At 32.9% G+C, this 23,789-nt stretch overlaps 1 protein-coding gene across 1 annotated transcript; it reads right to left on the reverse strand.

The window, feature by feature from the left end:
- Window positions 1-4,196: 4,196 nt before the first annotated feature.
- LOC110665843 (phospholipase D alpha 1) lies at window positions 4,197-12,311 on the reverse strand. Its single transcript, XM_021826119.2, is given in 5 exon segments — window positions 4,197-4,858; window positions 7,335-7,847; window positions 7,850-9,233; window positions 11,600-11,699; window positions 12,079-12,311. Coding segments are annotated over 4 exon segments (2,424 nt in total). The 5' UTR covers window positions 11,693-11,699; window positions 12,079-12,311; the 3' UTR covers window positions 4,197-4,424.
- Window positions 12,312-23,789: the final 11,478 nt, after the last annotated feature.

Genomic DNA, 23,789 nt, shown 5'->3' on the forward strand with positions numbered 1-23,789 from the left:
CTCTTTTGCAGGTTGGGTAGGTCCTAGGTGTAGGGGAGACTCTGCTGGATTTTTGACACAACTTAGGGTGTCTTTGGTCTTTTCTAAACTTATATTGAGTCAAATATATTAAATAATGGCAATGAAATTATCAGGTAAGTCGGGACAGCCTTCCTCCTCCGCCCAGCCGCTGCAGTGACCTCGGTTCAAGTCTGTGAGTAAAATATTAATTTTAATTATAATTTCAATATTATTATATGTTCAGGAATGCCCATGCATCACTTATAAATATGTAGCTATGTAGTTGAACACTAAGCATGTTTTATATTACATTCTTAATTGATGAAGTGCCATGGATATTATTTGTGATAATTTGGAGCAGTGTGCGTGTGTTGGTGTGCGTGTGGTGTGTGGCATTGGATATGGATAGGACAGGTAGACGCTGCTTGAGAGACACTCGCTGTTACCTGGTCCTTTATGGATAAGTCAGGATAGGCACGGCTCGAGATGATCTCGCTAGCCTCCGCATTTAGTTTATTAAGCGAAAGTCCGACTTGAGAGACACCCACAAACAGAGGTTAGATTAAGAGAGCTGTATATGGGATCAGCTCCCATATATGTACTGTTTGAACATTATTGGGTGTGAGTGCTCCAAATTACCTATTTACTGTTGTGATATGATGTGTATGAAAATTTTGATGGTGTTGTATTCCACTCCTTAGGATGCATTAGCATTAGGTAGCTGTAGAAATTGTAGTTAAAATTGGTATTTTATTGTCTAAGTCGAACGTTCACTCTTGTTCATCTTATTTTTCCAGGCTACAGGGGGATTACTTATTGTGACTAACCTGCTCCTCTTCTTCGCAGGTCAATTAGTAATATCTAATGTATTTTGTACAATTTAGCCAAATTTTAGACTCTGCATGTGTTAGGAGTATTTTAATCAATTTGGGGACTGTAATATAATATTATGTTGAATTTATAAGAACATTAAATGCATGCATGACTGGATTGGATGAGGAAGCTGAGCTCCAATTGGATTTAATGATATTCTGAGTATGTGGAGGGTGAACTGAGCTCCCCAAATGATTATATATTGTGCTTACAGGTCGGGGATTCAAAAACTCCCCATTGTATGGTCCATGTTATGGCCGGACTCTGTCTGGCTGAATTCTTGAAATTAGCCTTAAAATGGACCTTAGGATTGGGTTAAGGAATAGTTATACTTACTACGAGCATTGGGGGTTTTAGACTGGCCCAGGTCCTAGTGCCGGTCTGGCTCATAAGTTGGGTCGTGACAATATTAATGTATTAAGAACTTTAGAAATATATTTAAATTAAAATAAAATATAAATTTATTTTATATGAAATATATTTTTAAAGAACTTATAAGAAAGTCGATTAAAAAAATGTCAAAAACATTAATAAAAGAATTATTATATTTACCTACCAAAATTAATTTTTTTTCTTATTATTTTACATAAATTCAAATATAATTATATTAAGATATAGAGAAATCTATTACGATTCATTAAAAAAATTATTCATAGAAAATAAAATACTTTTTTATTTTTGTAAATAATATAAATCATGAAAGAAATTTTTTGCAAAGTCAATGTCCTCTTTCCTCATACATTTATATATATTATAGATTATGGATAGAAATGTCCTCCTCTTTCCTCATACATTTATATATATTATAGATTATGGATAGATACATTTAAATTAATTTTATATAAATTTCAATATAAATTGTATTTAGTTATATCAAATATATTGAAACAAATAATAAGAAAATAACTACTTTAATTTGATAAGAAAATAAAGAAATTTTAATCTAAAAAGCCTTAGATATTATTCCGGATGAGGTATTATTAGAATGATTATTAATTATTATTATTATTATTGAAAAGTAAATAAAATATTTATTATTTATATTAAAGTATTTTTATATAAATAATTATGAAATAGTGATAAAAATTTATTAAGATTCAATAAAAAAAATTATTCATATAAAATAAAATACTTTCTATTTCTGTAAATAATATAAATGATGAAGAGTAATTTTGATAAAGCTAATGTCCCCTCATTTACATATATAAATAAATATTTTAAATTATAAATAATTAAATAAAATTTAAATACAAACAAAATTAAAAATTTTAAATTTATATAAACTCTAAAATTAATTAAATTATAAAAAATTATAATTATATAGACTACAGAGTAATAGAAAATAATGTGAATTATACTAGAAGGATTAGATCATTAGAAGTAAATGAAGCATTTAAGAGAATGAAAGTGGGTAAAACCTGTGGATCAATTGAATACCAATTGAAATGTGGAAGTGTTTGGGAGATATAAGAGTGACATGGTTAACTAAATTGTTTAATAAGATTTTAAACTCAAAAAAAATGTTTGATGAATGAAGGATGAGTATTTTAGTACCTATTTTTAAAAATAAGGGAGACATACAAAGTTGCTCAAACAACAGGGGAATTAAACTCATGAGCAATATTATAAAGTTATGGGAGAGAGTTGTAGAACATTGACTATGTCATGACACTTCTATCTCTCCCAATCAATTTGGTTTTATGCTCGGTCGTTCAACTATGGAACGATCTTTCTCATTAGAAGTTTGATGGAGAAATATAGAGATGTGAAGAAAGATCTACACATAGTTTTTATCAATTTGGAGAAGACTTATGATAGTATTCTAAGAGATGTCTTATGGAGAGTGTTAGAACAAAAGAGGGTATCTATTATGTACATACAAGTGTTAAAAGATATTTATGAAGAAGTAACTACTATTGTGCCTATAGTGGGAGGGGACACCAGAAATTTTTCTATCTCAATTGGATTACACCAAGGTTCAGCTGTAAGCCCTTACCTTTTTACATTAGTTTTAGATGAATTGACGAAATATATATAAGAGAGTATCCCTTGGTGCATGATGTTTGCAGATGATATAGTTCTAATAGATGAGACGCAATAATGAGTCAATAGAAAGTTAGAGTTTTGGAAAAGCACTTTAGAGTCAAAAGGCTTTAAGTTAAGTAGAAAGAAGACAAAATACATGAATTGTAAGTTCAGTGAAGGCCGAACCGGTGATAGGAAATGAGTTAGTTTGGATGGAGTGGTACTGTCCCAAAATAATCATTTTAAATATCTCGGCTCAGTCCTTCAAGTAGATGGGGGATATGAGGAGGATGTTAGTCATAGGATTAAAGTCGAATGGTTGAAATGGAAACGTGCCACGAAAGTTTTATGTGATCGCAAGATTCTCAATAAGTTGAAAGGAAAATTTTACTGTACAGCCATACGATTGGCCATATTATATGGTAGTGAGTGTTGGGTACTGAAGGAGTCGTATGTGTCTAAGATAAGAGTTGTGGAGATGAGAATGTTAAGGTGGATGAGTGGCCATACTAAATTAGATAAAATCCGTAATGAGAGTATTAGAAAAAATGTAGGAGTGATGTCAATTGAGGATAAGTTATAAAAAAGGAGATTGAGGTGATTTGGTTATGTGAAGCGTAGACATACGAATGCTCCACTTAGACAAGTAGAGCACATTAGGTTAGATGATAGAAAGAAAATAAGGGATTGACCTAAACTGACTTGGAGGAGAGTAGTATAATATGACTTAGAAGCATTACATATTTTTTAGAATTTAACTTGTCTTATCATCTGGTCTATGTTACTAGTGGAAAAAGAGAATCCATGTAGCCGACCCTAAATTTTTGAGATAAATACTTAGTTGAGTTGAATTATTAAAAAATATAATTATAAATAATAAAAATACTGAAGAATTTTTTAGAAAATCTCAATATTCCTACCTCTTTCATTTCACACATTTATTTATTATATAATTTCACACATTTATATATTATATAGATTATAAAATCATTACCAAAATGTCAAGACTTCAATTTTTTTTCATAATTGTCTAAAATATTGATCAAATTTCGTAATATTTAAAGTATATATAATCAAATTTAAACATTCAAATTCGTTTCACATTTTTGTGGTCTCATCCACAGCCAACAAGTCCACAATCGAGTCAACAGGACATCTCAGCGACGCGTTGAGTGCCAGAGGCACAGAGAGAAGCAAAAAATTAAAGATTTCTGTAAGATCATTGAGATATTTCCAGGGAAAATTGTGCAAAATCTCTGCTAGAGAGCTAATAGTGATGAACCTTAATACAACTTGGGTTTCATGGGAAATATGAGCAGATCAGATAAACAAAACTTAAAGAGTTCAAAACAGTCGGTATCACATCACACCATAGCATTAACACATCTCTGTAAATCCAGATATGAAAATCATGACAGGAAAATAATACAGGCAGCATCGCATAACATGATTTATTATTTGCTACAACTGGTAACATAGACCAGATGATAAGGCAGGTTATTACTTGAGAACAGCATGGAGTTCCATTATGTTGTAAGCATAGGAGGAAGGTAGTCAGATTTGGCACCTAGAACTCGAGCTTTGGTGTCAGGAAAGAATTCGGTTCCTGGAAGCTCTGTCACATCTCCTTCACTAGCAATCCCAACAGGATATCGGAGCAAATGACCAGGTAAGTCATGTTCAAGCGTCTCGCTTGAATATAGATCCCAATATTTGTCTGCAATCTGGTTCACCTTCCTGACACACTCCTCACTTTCTGGATAAAGGAAGGTCTCATCAAGCATGCCAAGGTGTTCATACCATAATGCCATACGGAAGCCATGAATTTGACCTCTTGCTGGCTCCCTGGTTGACAAGTGATATGGCTGATAGGCCCCCATGGCTATTTCCGAGTCCCTGGCACCATCCATTGATCTTTGGTTGATGTTGGCAGACCCAATTATTATGTATTCATCGTCAACTGCAAAATCCATGTGTCAATTTTGTGTAGTGACAATATCAAAGAATGTGTTGCAATAAACAAGAGAATCACAGCAAGACTATTCAGGTATGAATGAATTGAAGTTTACATTCTTAAAGTTAGCTATTTTAATTTCTTCTCTAGAATACACGTGTTAGTGTGGTGTTCATTTTGTAGGCACAACCTGCTTAAACATCTTTGCTATTACCAGACTTCTGCAAATGTTAGCTTTCAGTTTCAGAGTTCTACCAAGTTGGTATTGGGTAAAATTGAAAATTATGCACTGAAATTTTAAGAGCTAAATAATTTTAGTAAATAAAAAATTGAGCGCTGAAATATTCTATGTCAGAAGGTCCTAACATCTAAATTTAAAAAGGCTAATGATCATATCACAGTAGTAAGATTGATTTTATTGTGGTGGTCAAAATAGTGATAGTTGAGATTATAGTAGGAGTGATGGCAATAGATAGACATGATGATGATAGTGCTGGTAAATTTGCTGATAGAAAGTAATGGCACTTGGAGTAATAGTTATGCAACTGTAAGACCCTTGAAAAAGTGAAAGATAAGTTCTACAGTATAGTGGTCAGACCAGCTATGTTGTTGGGAGTGAATATTGGGCATCTAAGGTACAACACATCAACAAAATGAGAGTGATAGATACGCTGATGTTAAGATGAATGTCTGGTATTACGATAATAGATAACATTAGGAATGACCACACATGCTAAAGAGTGCATGTAGCATACTTTGGGATAAAATGAAATAATGTCGATTCAAATAGTTTGGTCATGTTCTAAATGTGATAAATTAGTGTTGAAAAGAGTGAGAAGGACAAGGTGGAGACATAAAATGACATGGAGAGAGTAGTATCATAAGATTTATAACTTTTTAATATTAAAGCGGAATTGGTCTCAAACAAATATAGTTGATCTCAACTAGTTTGGAATTAAGGTTTAATTGTTATTAGAGTGGTAGTTGTAGTAAAGGTGAAAGAGACGATGGTGGTTTTGGATTGATGGTTGTAGTAGTAGCAAATGATAGCTATAGTGGTCATGATCTTGATGGAAACAGTGACAGTAGTGGTCAAGACAGTGAATAATTTGGCAATGGCAATATTACTGGAATAAGCCAGAGTAGTGCTTCATGGCGGTAGTCAAGTAAAGAATTTAGTTTTTAACATATTAACTAGAACTTCTATGCCTAAAATTATTAATACCTTGTTTGGTTTAATTCTAAAACACAAATTTTGTGGAATTCAATTGAATTTCTTATTTTGTATGTTTAGTTTTGGGGTGTGGGTTGGGGTTGTGTTGTGGAAGAATTCAATTCTAGGAATTAACTATAATTAAAATCAATTCCTACCAAATTTGAATGAATTTGAAATTTTCAAATTCCACAAAACTTACATAACAACATTTTATGTACTAAAATACCCTTAACAAAAAATTCCTACCACTCATTCATCTTTTGTTTAGCCATATATCAATTCTACTTAATATTAATCAATGTTCACAACAAGATATAAATACATGTCATGTAGAATAAATGGTGCATTAATATCATTAATATAATTAATAAAGGTTAACCTTCACGCTAGTCTAAGAAAAAAAAATATTAATGTTAGAAAAGTAACAAAGTATAGTGAACAACATACATGAATTCTAGTTAGAAAAGTAACCTTAATGTTAGAAAAGTAATGAAGTAATATGGATTTTTGAATTTTGTAGAAAATTGTAATTTTTTAATTTTACCCTTGAGGGTAGTTTAGGAAATGAGGACAAATGAATTTCAATTATGGAATTATACCAAACATAAATTATATGAAATTCAATTGAATTTTATATTTTAAGTTGTGTCATACCAAACAATAGAATTCATTTCAAATGAATTCCAAAATTTGTGATAGAATTGAACCAAATACAAGTTATCCAAAGCACTTCAAAAGCTAAAAAAACACGTAGTCAAACACATTTAAAAGAATAAGGTCTTAAAATTTTAACTGGACCAGAAAGAACTAAAAAAAGAAAAGGTTAATTACGAATGCCCCCCTGAGTTTTGTTGCAATTTACACTTTGGTCTTTGTTGTTTCAAATTAGCACTTTTAGTCCCCATATTATCATTACTGAAAAAAGTACAATAAGTCCTAGTCAAAGCCAATTGTATTAAAAAAAAAAAAGATTTTGAAACACTAAATTGGTTCATAAAATATTAATTCCTGGACTAAAGTTCAAACTTTAGGGACCAAAATAGAATCTAATTTAAAACATTAAGGACTAAAGTAGTGAAAAACTTCATAATTATATAATTAGGGACAAAAGTGCTTGTTTATTAGTAAATCTTAGAATTAAGTGCTAATTTTCAAACAATAGGCATTTTTAATAATTAAGCCAAAAGTAAAAGAGAGGGCGGGTGTATAGTAGGGGTGGGAGAAAAGGGGAAAAATGGCCAACGAGAAGTTAACATAGGCACTTACCAATCATCATCTTTGCATGAACATAAATCATGAAGCGCCGGGCCTCCTGAGCTCTTAGATAATCTGAATCAGCCTCTGGTTTTTCTGAAGGTTCATATTCACCAGATTTCTTCGCTTCACGGTTCCCTAGGCAGAAGAATGTTAAGTAGTTCCGAAGATTCTCCTCAATACCCTTGGCTTTAAGAGCCTGCACAACATCTCTATACATCACTTCCATTGTCCTCTTCTGCCAATCTAATATTGCCTGAACTGATCCACTCTCTGGGATACCCTCTGGCCACATTGGGACAACAACATAAACAGTGAACCTCTCCCCTGCCTCAATCTTGCTAACTATCTTAAGTGAAAGTTCCTTTGGGATTACATGCAATGCATTAATATCTTCAGGCTTAATACCATCAGGACTCCAACAGAATGAACTTCCAAGGAAATACTGATTTTCAATATAAATGAAATTCTTTGCCCTTCGAATGGCATGAATATAAGCATCTTGAATGCTCCGGTCAATGATATATCCTTCCCACTGATAAGCCCAGCTCTGGCAGCATCTTCAGGAGTCTCAGGGAAACCAAATGCAGCCCCACCATCAATAGATCTAAACAACTGGACATTCCATGTCTCATAGTCATCAGGGTACATAACTGGAGATGGGGAAATGATGATATCTTCCAGTTCTCTCAGCTGAACAAGCAGATCTTTACCTCCTTGCTTTTTCCATCTCTGCTCAAAATTAAACAAGACATCCCAAGCAATAGGTCCTTCAAGTCTGGAGTGGATGTCATGCCAAGGTTCTCTTGGACCACCTTTTTGAATTGAAGCGCCAGTAAAGTTGGGCTGATGGAAATCATCATGGTGAGCTGTGTCCAATGTCCTGAAAAGAGAATGAAATGGGGTATCATATCTCCCATCACATAGGTCAATACCCCCCACATAACTAACAATTCTCCTCCTCTGGGAATCTCCATTAGGCATTGCAGAGTCCACCACCACAATTTTCTGGTGATGAGTGAACATGGTAGAGATGGATAGATCCTGAACTATACTTCCACCATCATCAGGATTTCGGGGACACAAAATACAATGTACATCAGTATTCTGGAAGTAATGTTCTGTTTCTTCATCATGAGTGGCCATCAGTCCATCCTTTTTCAACAAACCAACTGAGGTTCTGTCATCCCAAACAAGCATAAGAACCCTAACACCTTCGCTTGCCTTCTTCTTAAGCAGCTCACCAAGAGTGATGTCTCCTCCCGACTTTGGCCTCCTTGAATCCCTCACCAAGGAAATTTCAGTATAAACAGACCAGCCAGTGATGTAGATCAAGTGTTTTGCATTTGTAATTGCATCAAAAACATCTTCCCAACATCTGTGGGGCTCATAGTACTTGCCTCCAGCAAGAGGGATTTTAGGAACAAATTTGTCTGGGACATGAGCATCTTGGTAGAGAGAAACTTTACATCCTTGTCTCTGTGAGTAAAATGAATAAGGTACTCCAGGATATTTTGGACTCCTGATACCCCGGCCCCAGTTAGGGTCCTTGGTAACATCAAAGTATTGCAGCTTCACATGGATCTTAGAACCACCATGAATAGGGTTTTTTTCTTTATCCAATATCTCAACCCATCTATCTATCTCTTGCCCATCTAGGAGCTCTTCAACTGGTACATATGCTCTTCCAATTAAGGTTGCCCCAATAGGATTACGTTCCTTGATTGTGAATATGACATTTGAAGCCAGATGTGCACAGTAAATGATAAAAGATTCATACCACCTAGGATTGGTATCTTCTTTTTCAAGAACTCTGGTCCTCCCAACTCTAGCCTTTTCCAGGTCAACAGTTGCATAGAGTTTACTGCTTCCTTTGCCAAAACCAAGCGTCGCCTCAACGTTTTCCATAAGCTATAACAAGGATTCTTCAGTCAGATACTTGGAGCAAAAACTAAAAGCTATGAAATTATGATAACATCAAGAACTGCACACTAGAAAAGAGATTTGTAAAGTAATATATTTCACTAGAGAAAATAATAAAGAGCACATGATGATGATGACAAACAGTTAAAATATAAATACAACTTCATGTGAGCAAGAAGTCAACAGTTTCTTCACCAAAATACCAAAACCTAGAGGCAATAATCAGATAAACAAGGGGGATCAAAAAAGAAACTGAAAAGAGAGAGAATAACTTTTCCAAAATTTAAACAGCCACAAGCACCTCAAACAGAAGATTGATAAAAGTTTACAAACTACTGTTATTTCATTTTCTTTTACACAAAAGGAAAGATTGTATATGTTTTACGAGAAACCAAATCTTAGTGGATATCCATATGCATGCATGTCTGTGTGAGCACTTGACTATTAGAACCCAAGACAAATAAAAATATCAATGTAAACATGACACCCATTTTGACATTGAACTAAACACGAAAATTGATTTTAATTTTTGTAAAACAATAAAACTAGAGAGAGAGAGAGAGAGAGAGAGAGAGAGAGAGAGAGAGAGTGAATACAATACATGAAAGAACTAAAATTTTTATCAAAAAAAAAAAAGAACTAAAATAATCTTCACCTATACATTTGAAAGAGTTACCACAAAATGACTCAAACTTTTTTTCTACACTTGTTTTTCCCATCTTTTATTTATTCCAGAGGACGTCATTTCTGTATTACCAAAGATGACCTGCCCATCAGGAACTAGCAAAGTTAAAATGATTGAATTTCAGTTCATTTCAATAACTGATGGGATGGAACTGTCACAACTCAATGGAACAATGACAAGAGAGATTAACAAAAATGATCCCTTCCAAAGAAATTTACTATTGAGTTCTCTGTACTACTATTAATCATCTTCAATCCTCAAGACAAGATATGCAACACATGACAATATCTCAGTCAACCCCAGAAGGGTGGTTGTACATATCAAAACCAATTTTATAGAATATTAAAAAAAAAAAAAGAAAAGGAAGCAGCAGCTTGCCATCAATCTAAGCAAGTACTCAATGCAGACGTGCAGTTTCCGAACTCTGGTCCCAAAAAAAAAAAAAGACTATGAAATTGAACTTAAACTCACACAAGAAGGCTCAGGACATGTTTCCACTATGATATAATTGCTTGGAAATTTGCACTTCTAATTTACAAAAAAGTCAGCATCATCAGTCTCAAAATCAAGAGATCAAATTCTTATGGTGTTACAAGCAGCGCCCCTGCTTTCCATGCATTCATGTGGGCGCTTATCTGGCATCTATGATTGGGTAAAAATCTCCTTTTCCTATTTTTGTTTTCTTGGTAATTCATCCTTCCAAGGTAACATACTCTACACGTTGAAAGAGAAGCACACATTAGCAATGCCAGGTGAAAGTGGTATATTCTCTAGTAAATATTAATTTGGTTGAGATCAGAAAGACCTTAGCCATCACTCCAGTGAGAGTTCCCAACCCAAATAAAATTGGGGAAAAAGGCCCCTCGGGAGTCAGGATTGCTAGAAATAAACTACACAAGGTAGTTATTGGGGACAAATTAAAATGAAATCTGCAATTTATACATAACATTTCAAAACTAACAGTATCCAAAAGATACAACAAAATATTTTGTACACATAAAAGAAGATCAATTGTTAAGGGTATCTTCACAATCCGTCCTCTTTTGCTTTTAATTTTTACAAAAAAAAAAAAAAAATTATACCCTTTGCCAAAAAAGAATTTAAAAAAAAGGCCACTTTAACATTATTCTGTTAATTTACTTGTTCCATGATTTCCCAAGAATTTTAAACCACATCAGGTATCTGATAACACAGAATATAAATTTTCCATCAAAAAACAGAAAAACTTTCGCTTATTGAATACAATCACAATTTGCAATCATTAAGATCATAACACTATAACAAAGTACTTGATAGAAACTCCATCAAACCACTCCCATTACTCAGTCTTTGCAAAACTCAAATGATTACCAGTTGAAATACTATTAACACATACTACATTCTTCCATTACTTGATTTCTTAGCTTTACTCTAAACAAAAGGAGACATCACCACCCAAATAAATAAATATCTACCAACATCTTTTTCAAATAAAAGATACTTTATCACTCCTATTGGCCAAAGTCTTGGATCAAATCTAAAGAAACACCAAAATGGTACAAGTAAAAACATTAGAAAGAAAAGATCCATGCCCACAACATATTCCTTTACAAGCTCAGATTCCTTTCTTCAAGACTAAAAGAAAGGGTAAAAAAAAAAAAAGAGAAAATATATAAACAGATAAATATACCTTGTGAAAGAAGTTTAATCCACCTCCACACTGAAGTTTATCCACCTCATAGATCGTTGCATATAAAGTCCCGTGCAACAATATCTGCGCCATTACTCACCTGTAACCAGAACACAAACAATGAAATGGTGAATTAAATTTATAAATACACACACTTGTATTGTATGTGCGCGCGTGTGTAGGGTGTGTATTTAAGCGCGTGAAAATGACAGTCTATGCAGAAGAGATCAACTTGTTTTGGGCAAACTTTCCACTCAGTACATCAAAAGATTTAAATTAAACTTTTAATAAGATAGAAAGGCAAAATATTACTGTTAATGAAGCTTATATATCAACTGAGAAAAGAAAAAAGCACCAACAGTCCAAAAAACATGAAGAAATTCAAAGGGAAATGATCATGAAAATTATAACACAATCAAGGAAAATGAAAAGAAAAAAAACAGAAATCAGTGAAGAAGAGAAGAGAAAGAAACACAAACTTTGAATTAAGAGAATTTGTGAGATCTGAGAAGGAGAGAGAAGAGGAAGGTGAAGCTGAAGCAGGCTCTTATGATCTGATCCGATATCTTGTCTCCGCGTGCATTGTGTATTATTATATACACAAAATATGGAGTAGAGGAGAAAAGAGTGTGAAAACAATAAGAGAGAGAGAGAGAGAGAGAGAGAGCGACTGATTTACGACGAAATTAGTTCATAGAAAGCTCGCGCTGAGCAGATAGACTGCGACCAGTAAAAGCTTGAAAGATAATTTTTTCACAATTTATTATTTCTTTTTAATTATTTAATCTTTTGATTGTACTAATCGATTAATTAGTTGGATTGATTTGATTGCAGCACGTTGCCTCCTTTCTTTTCGCAATCTTGCCCGAAGGCAATTTAAATTTAATTAATATATTTAATAATTAATCTCATTTTAATTTTATTAAAATTTATTTTTAATTATCTAAATACATCTTAAATTTAATTATTTTTATTATAAAAAAAAATCCCATTTTAATGTTCATCACGAAAAAATGAAATGACACATTGAAACGTGAAGAGGTACTACTGCGCCACATGGCAGGCAAATAGCGATATCATTGATCCGAAGATCGTCACAAATGCTGGAGAAATTCTTCGGTGCGGTTGATAATGTACAGTGACGATTAATTCCTTTTTTTAAAAAGAAAAAATGGCCACTAACTTGATTACAGTGAGATTCACGTCTTCTATTCAACAGGTGGTGTGCATTGCACCGAATGATTCCCACGAGAGATGAGTTGGCAGAAAAACAGACAAAAAACATGTTTGTACTACAAAATGTTATAACATGGGAAATTAAAGAAATTATATTTTTTATTTTAATAATTTTATTTTAATTTTAAAAATTAATTAAAATTTTATTTTATTATTAAAATTAAAATTATGAGTAAGTGGCAACTTGATTAAATTATTATTTTTTAAATATAAAATTTACATAAATAATTCTCATAATTATAAAAAATAATATTTTAATTATAATTATATAGGATTCATGATTAAAAAAAATAATATTTTTATGTAAATAATTTTAAATGCGTAAAATATTAATATTTTATAATTAAGTAAAATTTAAAAAATTGATAATTGAAAAAATAAATATTTTTTTTGTTCATTTAGTAAAAAGCGAAGAGTTAATGTTTCACATTTCCCTATTTTTAGTAATCAATATATTTATGCTCTTTATGTGTATGTTATTTTTATATTTTTTTTTAAATAAATATAAGAAAATATGAGCATGTTTTTATCATTTAAAAAATTGAGAGGCAAGAAAGCCGTTTCATGCACCTAATAAGAATACTATGCTACTAAAAAAAAATTTTTTATTGACAGGAAAATTTCAATGGATAATAATTAAAAAAATCCATCAATAAAATGAATCTTGATGATTTACTAATTAATTAATATTTTTTAATATTGAATTTAAAGAGTTAGAGTGGCAGAACAGATATTCTAAAATTATGTCTTTTTTAAAGTTTATTTGATATTATTATTGAAATTATTATTGAAAAAAATATTTTTTTATTAAATATGTTAATTAGAGGATATTTAAAATTAAATTAAAATTAAATTTATATCTTCTAGTTATAAAAACTTCTAAATAACAAAATGATTTTTATTAAACTGTTTTTTTTGAATAATACCTAAAATAATTTTTTTTTCCTGAAAAACACTTTAATTGTTTAAAACCTTAATGCTTAACAGGTGTTTAGATATTATTGAAAAAAAGTAAGTTAAAAAAATTATTTTATTATTTTAATATTTTTATAATTAAAATTTATAAATTTAATTTTAAACTCTACGTATCCCGAAATTAAGTAATTATTGACTAATTTGTGTGTCCTTCTAGAATTGTTGGAAAACAAATACAAAATAAAATAAAAATATTCCTAAATGACGTCTTGATGGCTAGTTTTCCAGATTGAGTGCTTAAGAAAAAGTTAATTATGTTATTATTATTAATGACTTAAACGACAATTTCAATGTCATATACAGTATTTCAGAATGGCCCATTTTGACTATAAAAAGAACCTTTTTAACTGGTCTTCTGTCTCCAATAAAAGGAAAATATGGAGGAAATGGAGGAGATAGAAATTTCCAACGTTCAATATTTTGGTGAGGAAAATAGTTGCCTAGACTTGACAATTAGAAGAAGCTTCCTTAATTTGTTTAAAAACAAAGAAAATTTATCCATTCAATTTCTACGCTTATAAATCATTGAATTGAGAGGGTAAAATTTAAAATTTCAATTTAATTTTATTTATCCTTTAGTTTAAAACTAAAATTTTTTAAGAATTTAATTTAATTAATTTATTTTCTATTAATTTTATATTTGAAGAAGAATTTAATTATTTTTAATTTTTAAAAAATATTTTTAAAAAAATATAAATCAAATATGACTGTATGAGAATTTGTACAAAAAAATAGATCAAGTCTAATTTTACTTAAAAATAGCTCGAGTCTAATTTTACTTAAAAATAGCTCGTGTGAGAAGATTTGCTTAAGTTTTATATATAGCACAACTAATACGGTGACATCACACCCCATGGTTCATATGTGAATATCAACATTTGAATGTGAGTTTTACAAGCAAATATATCTGCAGGTGACCTGATATTAAAATAGGATAGATTGTAATACCACATAGAGAAAATAAAATGGGTTTAACTCTATCCGTTGCACGAGTCTTACATAAAACACAAATGCATTATTTCAAATTAACGTGAGACAATAAATTTAATTGAATTATTTTTTTATAAATAATTTATTCCAAATGATGCGTTAATGTAATAAAAAAAAAATTAAATACTTCCTTTTATTTTATTACCTCAAAGTTAAAATTCTAGTAAACAAAATTAAGAAAAAAAAATTGAATAAAGCATAATAATTTTATATTATTATATATTTACTTTGTTGTATAAAGAAAATTTCTAAGCCTAAATTTTATATTTACTTTTCACCATATTGATAAAAGTTTTAAATTCCATGTTGAATTTAGAGTATAATACCTCAAATCAAGTATTTTGAATGCAAACAAATTTTGTAAGCAAATTTCAAGGCATCAAATCTTAATGGGTGATGAGATTATCTTATTAAATTTGGCGTCAATAATAAATATAAAAGAAAAGCATTTTCTCTTTGAGTTTAAGAAAGAGAAAATTTCTCCCGTTTGGAGTTTTAGTTTAAGTTTTATTAGGTTATCAAGTTTTGGTTCTTGTTGGCTCCCCCAACCTCTAGCAGGGGAGAGCTTTATTCTGTTTTGTCATCAATCTGACTATGAGGGAAAGCCCTCCCCTAACTGGGTTGGAGTGTATATACTGTCGCTGGGTTGTGTTGTTTGATTGCATATAGATTGAGCTTAAATGAGAGGGCATCCATGCCAATTATGTGTGTTGGGTATATGGTTGAGGGATGTAGATAAGAGGTTCAACAATTCAATTGAAGTCTAGACGACGCCTCTTTTGAAGTTTCGGTTCTTGGGTCTCAGGATGGTTCTGCGCAGTGGAATTTCTTGCTGTTAGTTGTTTCACATCAATGGGTCATGCTTCTTCACTATGGTTGAGAAGGCCTTCTCGTTGGCTTGAATGCCAATGAGCTCTGTGGCAGTTCCCTTGTGCCAGCTGTAGAAAAGGGCTTCATTTTTCTATTGCGAATGTGGGGAGTTTGATATTACGGGAGAATGACTGTACTTGGATGGGATATTTGTTGCCCCTTTTGTTGCCGACAGTGGGATTGGCTTCGTCCTGTATTCAACTTTTTTGATGGTAGTAAGTCTAGGTGGTGGTCGACGATGGATCTTGCTTGGTGTTCCCATCTGTTTCCTAAGGTTTCTAGGGTATGTTTAGGTTTGTTTGAGAGTTTGGTTTATTATTTAAATTAATTAAAATTAATTATTAAAATTGTTATTATTTAGTATTTTTATGATTATATTATGGAATTAAATAAATTTAAAGTAATTATATGTTAAATAAAAGTATATACTTTTTAAAAATAATTAATAATTAAAATAATAAAATACACATATGCACTATAATCATTCTTCATCAAATTTAGGGATTAATTCTATAATTCAATTGATTTATTTAAAAAAAGAGCAGTGCTAGTTGCATCAAGTTGAGCCACATTAAATGTGGCTCAATGGGGACATATTTGTAATTTCTTCTATAAAAAATAAGTTATTTTACAATAATGTCCTTCTACTTATTTTCCTAAAATATTGTGTAAATTTTAAATTTCAAATTTCATATTCTCTCTCATCAATTAAAAAAGCATTACAACTTGCAATATAAAATGCTAGTTTCAATAAAAATTGAAACTTTTGATGCACATGCAAACAAATTGTATACCACATTAAAATTTAGAGAAAAACCCCATCTAAATATGATTTTTTTCATATTCTCTATTATGTTTATTCCTTGCATCTCCCTCCCTCTCTATGGTTTATCTCTTTCTTGCGTCTCCTTTTTTCTCATTTCCTACTTTATCTTATCCAAATTAGATCAATGAAGCGTTAAATTTCTTGCTTTATATATTCATCTTCTTACTACATTTCATCTTCAAGAAAGGAAATCAATGAAACATTCATAGATTAGCAGGAAATCTTCATCTTGATGCTCTTCTTCCATAAATCATAATCGAATTCCATCTTTGTTTATACTTCATCTGCGTCTGGTTGTATTAGGAAAGAGAGTTATCTTCCTTCTTTCTTTCATCTGCAAGCAAGAAAATATCTTCCCTATTTTTTTCCTTTTTATTTTTCATCTTTCAAATTATTATGGGTAAAGGAAAAAAAATAAAAAAGTACTATGTTGTTTTTTAAGGTGTTGATCCTGGAATTTATACTACATGGCATGAATGTGCACATAACTTTATTGGAGTTTGTAATTATTATTTTAAGAGTTTATACAAGTCTTATAATACAAAAATAGAGGCCATTGAAGCTTATAATTGTTATTTTAAGATGAAGAGAAATGCAAGTTCATCTTCAAGTAGAGAAGCTACATCATCTAATGTCATTGGATCAACATTAATTGCAGAAGTTATGGAGGAAGAAAATGTATTTAATAATTCAAATGTTAATCAATTGTCAACTGTTCTTCTTGTTGGGTTGTATATTGGTTTGTGTTTATCAAAGAAATATTAAATATTGAATAAAAATTAATATTTATTACTATAATTATTTTCCATTACTTGTTTAAAAATTGAATTTTGATTACAATAATTGAAAATATGTTTGCAAAATATAGTTATGTTTGCTAAAAATATGATTACATCAGTTTCTCAGAATTGAAAAATAAAAGGAAATTACGGTGATTTTGGGTGCAAAGTTGCATATAGAATGGCACAACATTTGTTTAGCTGTTAATAATTTTATTACAAACGGTAAAGATTTGTTTATATGATTTTTACTCAAGTACTTCGCATGAATATAAGTTGAGAAAAGAGTCATCAAGTACTCTGCATTAATACAAGCTGAGAAAAGAGTCCTCAAGCACTTTACATGAATATAAGTTGAAGAAAGAAATAACGAGTTATCCAACACATATGCTTTGTAGTAAAAAAATTGCCAATTATATATATAGACGTAGAAATCATTACATTCTATCAGTGTCTTTCTAATAGATGAATAATTGTCTTGATTTTTTTAATCTAGCCGCATTATATAGATGAGTCACCAAAATCATTAACATAAAGTAACAATTAAATGATTAGCAGAACATCTTTCCTCTAATATTAAAGGCTCTAAGTTCTTTAAACACATGAGCAATGATAAAAAAACCATGATGAAGAATATCTTTCATTTTGACATTATATCTGTGTATATGATAGCATTTTCTATTTGTATAGACGTATAGTTTTTATTTTTTTAATTAATGTATAATTTTAATTGTTACTTTTTGTATTTTAATCTTGTTAAAATAAATTTTCAAATTTTATTTTAAATTTTTATAATACACTTTTAATAATATTTTTAAATATTTAATAAAATTTTTGTTATATATATAGAGTTTGATAAATAGAAATTCTTAACATCACTATTTCAATTAAACACACAGCAAAAAGATAATACAGTGATGTAGACTTTAAAAACAAAGAAAGAAAAGCATCTCTAAACATAGCAGATGCCTATTTAAACACAGAAAAAAAAACTTTAAATCCATAATTAAAAGATCTTCAAATCCATATCAGCAAAAAGTATCTTCCATTCCATAATAATCACAACAATCCTTCATATTTCAGAAAAAGTATCTGAAATATTAACCACCTCAATAGTTCGAGCAACCTTTTTTCTCCCTATTTCAAGCACTTCCAATAGCATTTCATACGCATTTATTAGAGGATACTCTTGCAGCATGATAAACTTTACATCATCTTCTCTATAATCTTTAACTAACCTTTTCATCAGGAGATTCATTTCCTCCTTTAACTCAATCAGCTAGCCCCTAGTTTGCTTATATATATTTTTTAAGTAGTAGGCGAAGCTGGCATTGTCCATTTAGCATCATTTTTCCTTTCAGGAGTTGAAGCCATTTCAGAAAGGACTGTTAGTAGAAATATAGATTTAAAGAATATGAAGCTTTGAAATTTTTTGATAGCAATGGTGTTGTTATATACTTGCATTAACCATCTATATATAGAAATGGATGACATAGATTGCATGAGGAATGACACAATAAAAAGTTAGTTGACATAATGAATTTTGGGTGGCTCAATGAATTATGTTGCAGGGTTCCGAAATTGATAGATGGTATTAAAACTTTTTTTAGTTCCAATATAGAATATCACAATATTTTGTGGAGAATATAATGCACGCTATACTAATGGCACAATAGTTTGGTATTTATGCACATTGCCAGTGCCTTTCGCAGCAGACTTCTTAGCCATGCTAAAACCTTTCTCCCTAGCGTAAGAAATGTAAGATTCAAATAGTACATCAATGTTGGCATAACAACCACCAACTCTTAGAGCTTTATGCCGTACTGCAATCTCATTTTCCTGATTTTCTTCTCCACTTACAATATTTTGATTGCCATCTTCAGATACCTACAATTCATCAACTTCGTGATTATATTCAATTTCTTGATGCAAATCCTCTACTTTGTTATTTTGCTGGAATTCTTCTCCATATTAAATAAAATGATCATCTTCAAAATCATCTTCACTCTGCCCAAATATTTCAAATAGAACATCATCAAGTCTTCTGTTATTCCTCTATCGGATTTCATCTTCATGACTCGTGTTGATCCTTTGGCTAGTTTCATCTTTAACTCTATTATTGTTTCTATGGCTCCCATGTAATATTGGAGCATCCATTGTGTCGCATGGTATTTTGCGGTCGCCTGGACGAACACTCACCGAAGTGAGAAAGAGTGAGGAGTCGCCACTTTAATTTTGAGGGAAATTAAAGAAAACCATTCAGGAAAATAAATTTAAATGAAACCACTTCGAAAACAGAGATTCTAGGTTCGCGGTCCATAGACGGGCGGGAAAGGTGTTAGGCACCCCGCCTCGTCCCTCAATGAGGGTAAACAGATTTAATCTTATGCTCTTTCATGAATTAAAAGGGTAATTAGGGGATTGGGATGATGATGTTAATCCTTTATGCAAAATAAAGGAACGTTTGATATTTCACTTATTTTGGGTTGCCCAGGAACACAAGTTCATGAGACAACCCTTTGGTGAGTAAGTGTTTGAGTGAATTTTGTCTTGTGTATTAGGGTCATGTCATTTAGTTTGAATTTCGTTAAGAGAGCTCGGGTAGGGAATTTCTCCCGATCTCTAGATATATTTATTAAGGGTTGGGAGATTTCGGATAAGAACTCTCCTCCGATCTCCCTGTTTCAATTTAAGCGAGCATCAGGTAAGAACTTTCCCCCAATTTCTTTTGGTTTAAAATTCGGTGAAGGATCTCGGATAAGAACTCTCCTTCGATCTCCTCGTTTTATTTGAATGAGGATCGGATAAGAACTCTCCCCCGACCTCTTAAAGTATTCGGTTTAAGATTTTAAAGAGGGATCTCGGATAAGAACTCTCCTTCGATCTCCACATATTTAATAAAGTTTTTGGTTGAGAATCGGATAAGAACTCTCCTCCGATCTCTTTAAGTATTTAATTTAGAGTTTAGCGTGAAGAATCTCGGATAAGAACTCTCCTCCGATCTCCACATATTTACTAAAATTTGGTTGAGAATCGGATAAGAACTCTCCTCCGATCTCTTTATATTTATTAAAATTTTTGGTTGAGAATCGGATAAGAACTCTCCTCCGATCTCTTTAAGTATTTAATTTAGGTTTTTAATGAAAGATCTCGGATAAGAATTCTCCTCCGATCTCCTGTGTTTTTTTGTTTGAATGAGGATCAGGTAAGAACTCTCCCTCGACCTCTTAAAATATTTATTGCGATCATATATCGTAAGAACCTTAGATTAAGGGTTCTGGTGCCTGAAGACACCAGGAACCCGAGCGAGGCTTCTCTTAACCCATTAATGCCTTATAACTAGGGAGGGGATACCAGACTGAGTTTTTGCCGATTTCCTTTGTGATCGCCTCACCAATACTCTTTGGCAGGCGATGTCCGATCTCTTTCATTTACTAGTCTGGGATCCGATCTTACCTCGATCCCCACTATACCAGGTTATCTCTTGAGCTTGTTTAGTAGTTCGACTTCATAACTTTTCCTCCGATTTATTATCCAAGCTTTTATTATTTTTATTTGTTTAAAGAAACTCTCGTGTTAAGATACAGCTACCAACATTTTATTAAACTATCTACACGTTACCCGTAACCAGAACACCTATATTTGCAGGTAATAAAGGCTAAGAACAAATAAATAACATGAAATGATGAATAAAAGGTAAACTCAAAAGAATAACTATCTACGTGGGGCTCTTTAGCATAACTGAACTTAATGAAAATTACAAGCATGAAAACAAAGAAAATAAAAAGCGAGCATTTGATAAAGCAATAGTCTAGACACTTACCTATGGGGGATTGAGTCTATTGAACTAACTGTGGAGCCACAAATATTGTAGAGCTGCGAGCTAATAGTCTGGGGACTAATGCTTGCTTTGAAATGACGAATACCAAGTTAGAATGCAGTTGAGCCAAAGTGACAGTGACAGTGGAATGAGATTAAGATTGGAAAATAAAAGGTTGGTATTAAGATGAAACTGGAACTAAGAGATGGTATCGTAGAGTAGTGAACAAACTGAAAATGAAGAGTTTCAGCGTCCAACACTCCTTCAATGGAGATACTTTAGAAAACTGGTTTCTGAAGTTTCTCTATTTTTGAAAGCTTAAAATAGCAAAGTAGCAAGACTGAATCAAGTTTCAGAGCCTTTCCACTATAATCACCACCTTTTTTCGTCCGTCCCCCTCGACAGTATTGCATGCAGGTATTTATAGGGAACGGGTGCTCCTAATGAAGGGTTAGGACTTTTGGGGAGATGGAAGGTTTGGATTTAAAAGGACATGATCTGAAGCCTGAGAATTGAAGAGAATCAGAATGGACAGCTAAGATCCTATTCAGAATATTGGTCCTTTCTCTTTCCTAATCCAACGGTTTAGGGTCTTCCTGTCAAGATGGATCCAAAGGCCGGGAACAAAAGGCGCCGGTCCTATCATTTTCCTTTTGATCCAAGGGCTCCGGGTTTGTCCTTACGAGTAAGATTAATGGTGGAGATTCAGAAGCACAGGACTATCATAACGGTCCTGGCGTTTGTCAGCATTGTGGGCGATTCTGGAACTGAAGAGTGCAGTAAAGATTTGATCTTGCCTGCAACGCTTTAACTACCTCGGCTCTGATTATGAAGAGGGTTATTGGAAATTGTCTCATCCTCTCCTTGCTTTCTGATCTCTTATTCCTTCCGATCTCTATTATGACCCTTTTTCGATCTCTCATACCGGGCCCCTCTCCCGATCTTTCCCATTCCAGAATTAGTCAAAGCATTTAATCCTTCAGTTACCAATGCATCTGCTTTGATTTCCGCTAGTAATAAATGCTCAGACCCCCTATATATATGCCTCAGTGGGGAATTTCTCCCACATTTCATTCCTTTTTTCCATTTCTCTGTTCTTCTGTTCTAGTTTTTCCGGTAACATTCTGGCCATAGTGACCATTTTTTATCTTTTTCTGACTATTCTCTTTGCTCCCCGACTGAAAATTTATGACCCCGGTGATCGAAAAATCATGATAACCACATCTGATGACAGTGAGAGAACCGGACTAATTTACCGCTAAAGATCGAAAACATCGATCGCACCGATCTGGGGTCGATCTACCGATATAATTAGTGAACTGATTTCGGACGAGAAGACTACTAATGTCCCTCTTAACATCGATCACTGCCTTTTGAAGTTCATTTGGCTCCTCACTACATCGGGCGTCCCGACTGCAGCTCGGTTCTGGTCGATGATATCAACGATGACTCCTCATCATCATGAGAGTCATAGTCACCCCCTCTGAGCTGCACATCTATTCGGTGCCTATGGCTAGCTTTCTGATCAAACACATCTTTTGATTCAGCCACGAGACTAGGCTTTGACATAAATCCCTGCTAAGTAGGATGTAATGCCGATCTCTAGAGATCGCCCAAATGATGTTATCTGACCTTTAAAGGTTCTTAATGATGTAATGCCGATCTATTGAGATCGCCCAAATGATGTAATCTGACCTTTTGGAAATGAAATGAAATCTTATTTGACAGTTATCATTTAATTATTGCACTGGTTATTTTCCGATCTTTAATGTGCATATCCGATCTAGTTCCTAATTGAATCACCCTTAGCTGATCTATAACTCTGAACATTTGCCCGAACCCGACGACCCTAGCTAACCGATCTCATCTTATTTCATTTATGGTGTTTCTGGAACCTTTCCGCGACGTGTCAGTAAAACGAGTGGATTTCCGCAAACCGATGCGTTGCTTGGGGCACTGTGAGCATTGAATGCTCAAACGGGTATAAATAGGGGGAGGATTTCTCATTTGCTCCCCTATGTCATTTTCATCTTTCTGCTTACAACTTCGACCTTCTCTCATTTCTTCAAGTCCTTCCGACACCGATCACACTCCGGTAAGGACTTTAATCCCTCTCTTAGTTAATTTCTTTTGTTTTTGTCTGAAAATGAGCGGTGCCGAAGGTTAGAGAGCAGCGAGCCCCCCTTCCATCCATATCTCATGGACGTCAGACGAAGTTGAGGTGGCCAGGCCAAGTGGCCGACCTGAGCCTCCCATAACTTTCGCTTCAGCTCACGGTCGAATAGCTCAGTCAAGAGAAAATCTACCCGTGGACGAATTGCTGTCAATCCTTAAGGAAATCGATCTGCAAACCATTAGTCAAGAGTACAACCTTCGGACCGATTCGTACGAGCTCATCAGATGTCATGGCGATCTCCGAGCCGATCATTTCTTTGACAAAAATGATACGATTATGGTGTACGAAGAGCAATTAAAAGCCGGGCTTCGGTTTCCCCTCGATGACTTCTTCAAGAACGTCTTGAAATTCACCAAGTCTCGGTAGCCCAAGTGCATCCAAACTCGTGGCGGATCCTGGTGGCTTTCAGAGGCTTGTGCCGGGCCAAGAAGCTCGATCCTATAGCGAAGGTGTTTACCGAGCTACATAGGCTTACTCGTCGAAAGGACGACGAGTACTGGTTCTTTCAAGCAAAACCA

The sequence above is a fragment of the Hevea brasiliensis genome, chromosome 1 (assembly GCF_030052815.1).
Source record: "Hevea brasiliensis isolate MT/VB/25A 57/8 chromosome 1, ASM3005281v1, whole genome shotgun sequence".
NCBI lineage: Eukaryota > Viridiplantae > Streptophyta > Magnoliopsida > Malpighiales > Euphorbiaceae > Hevea > Hevea brasiliensis.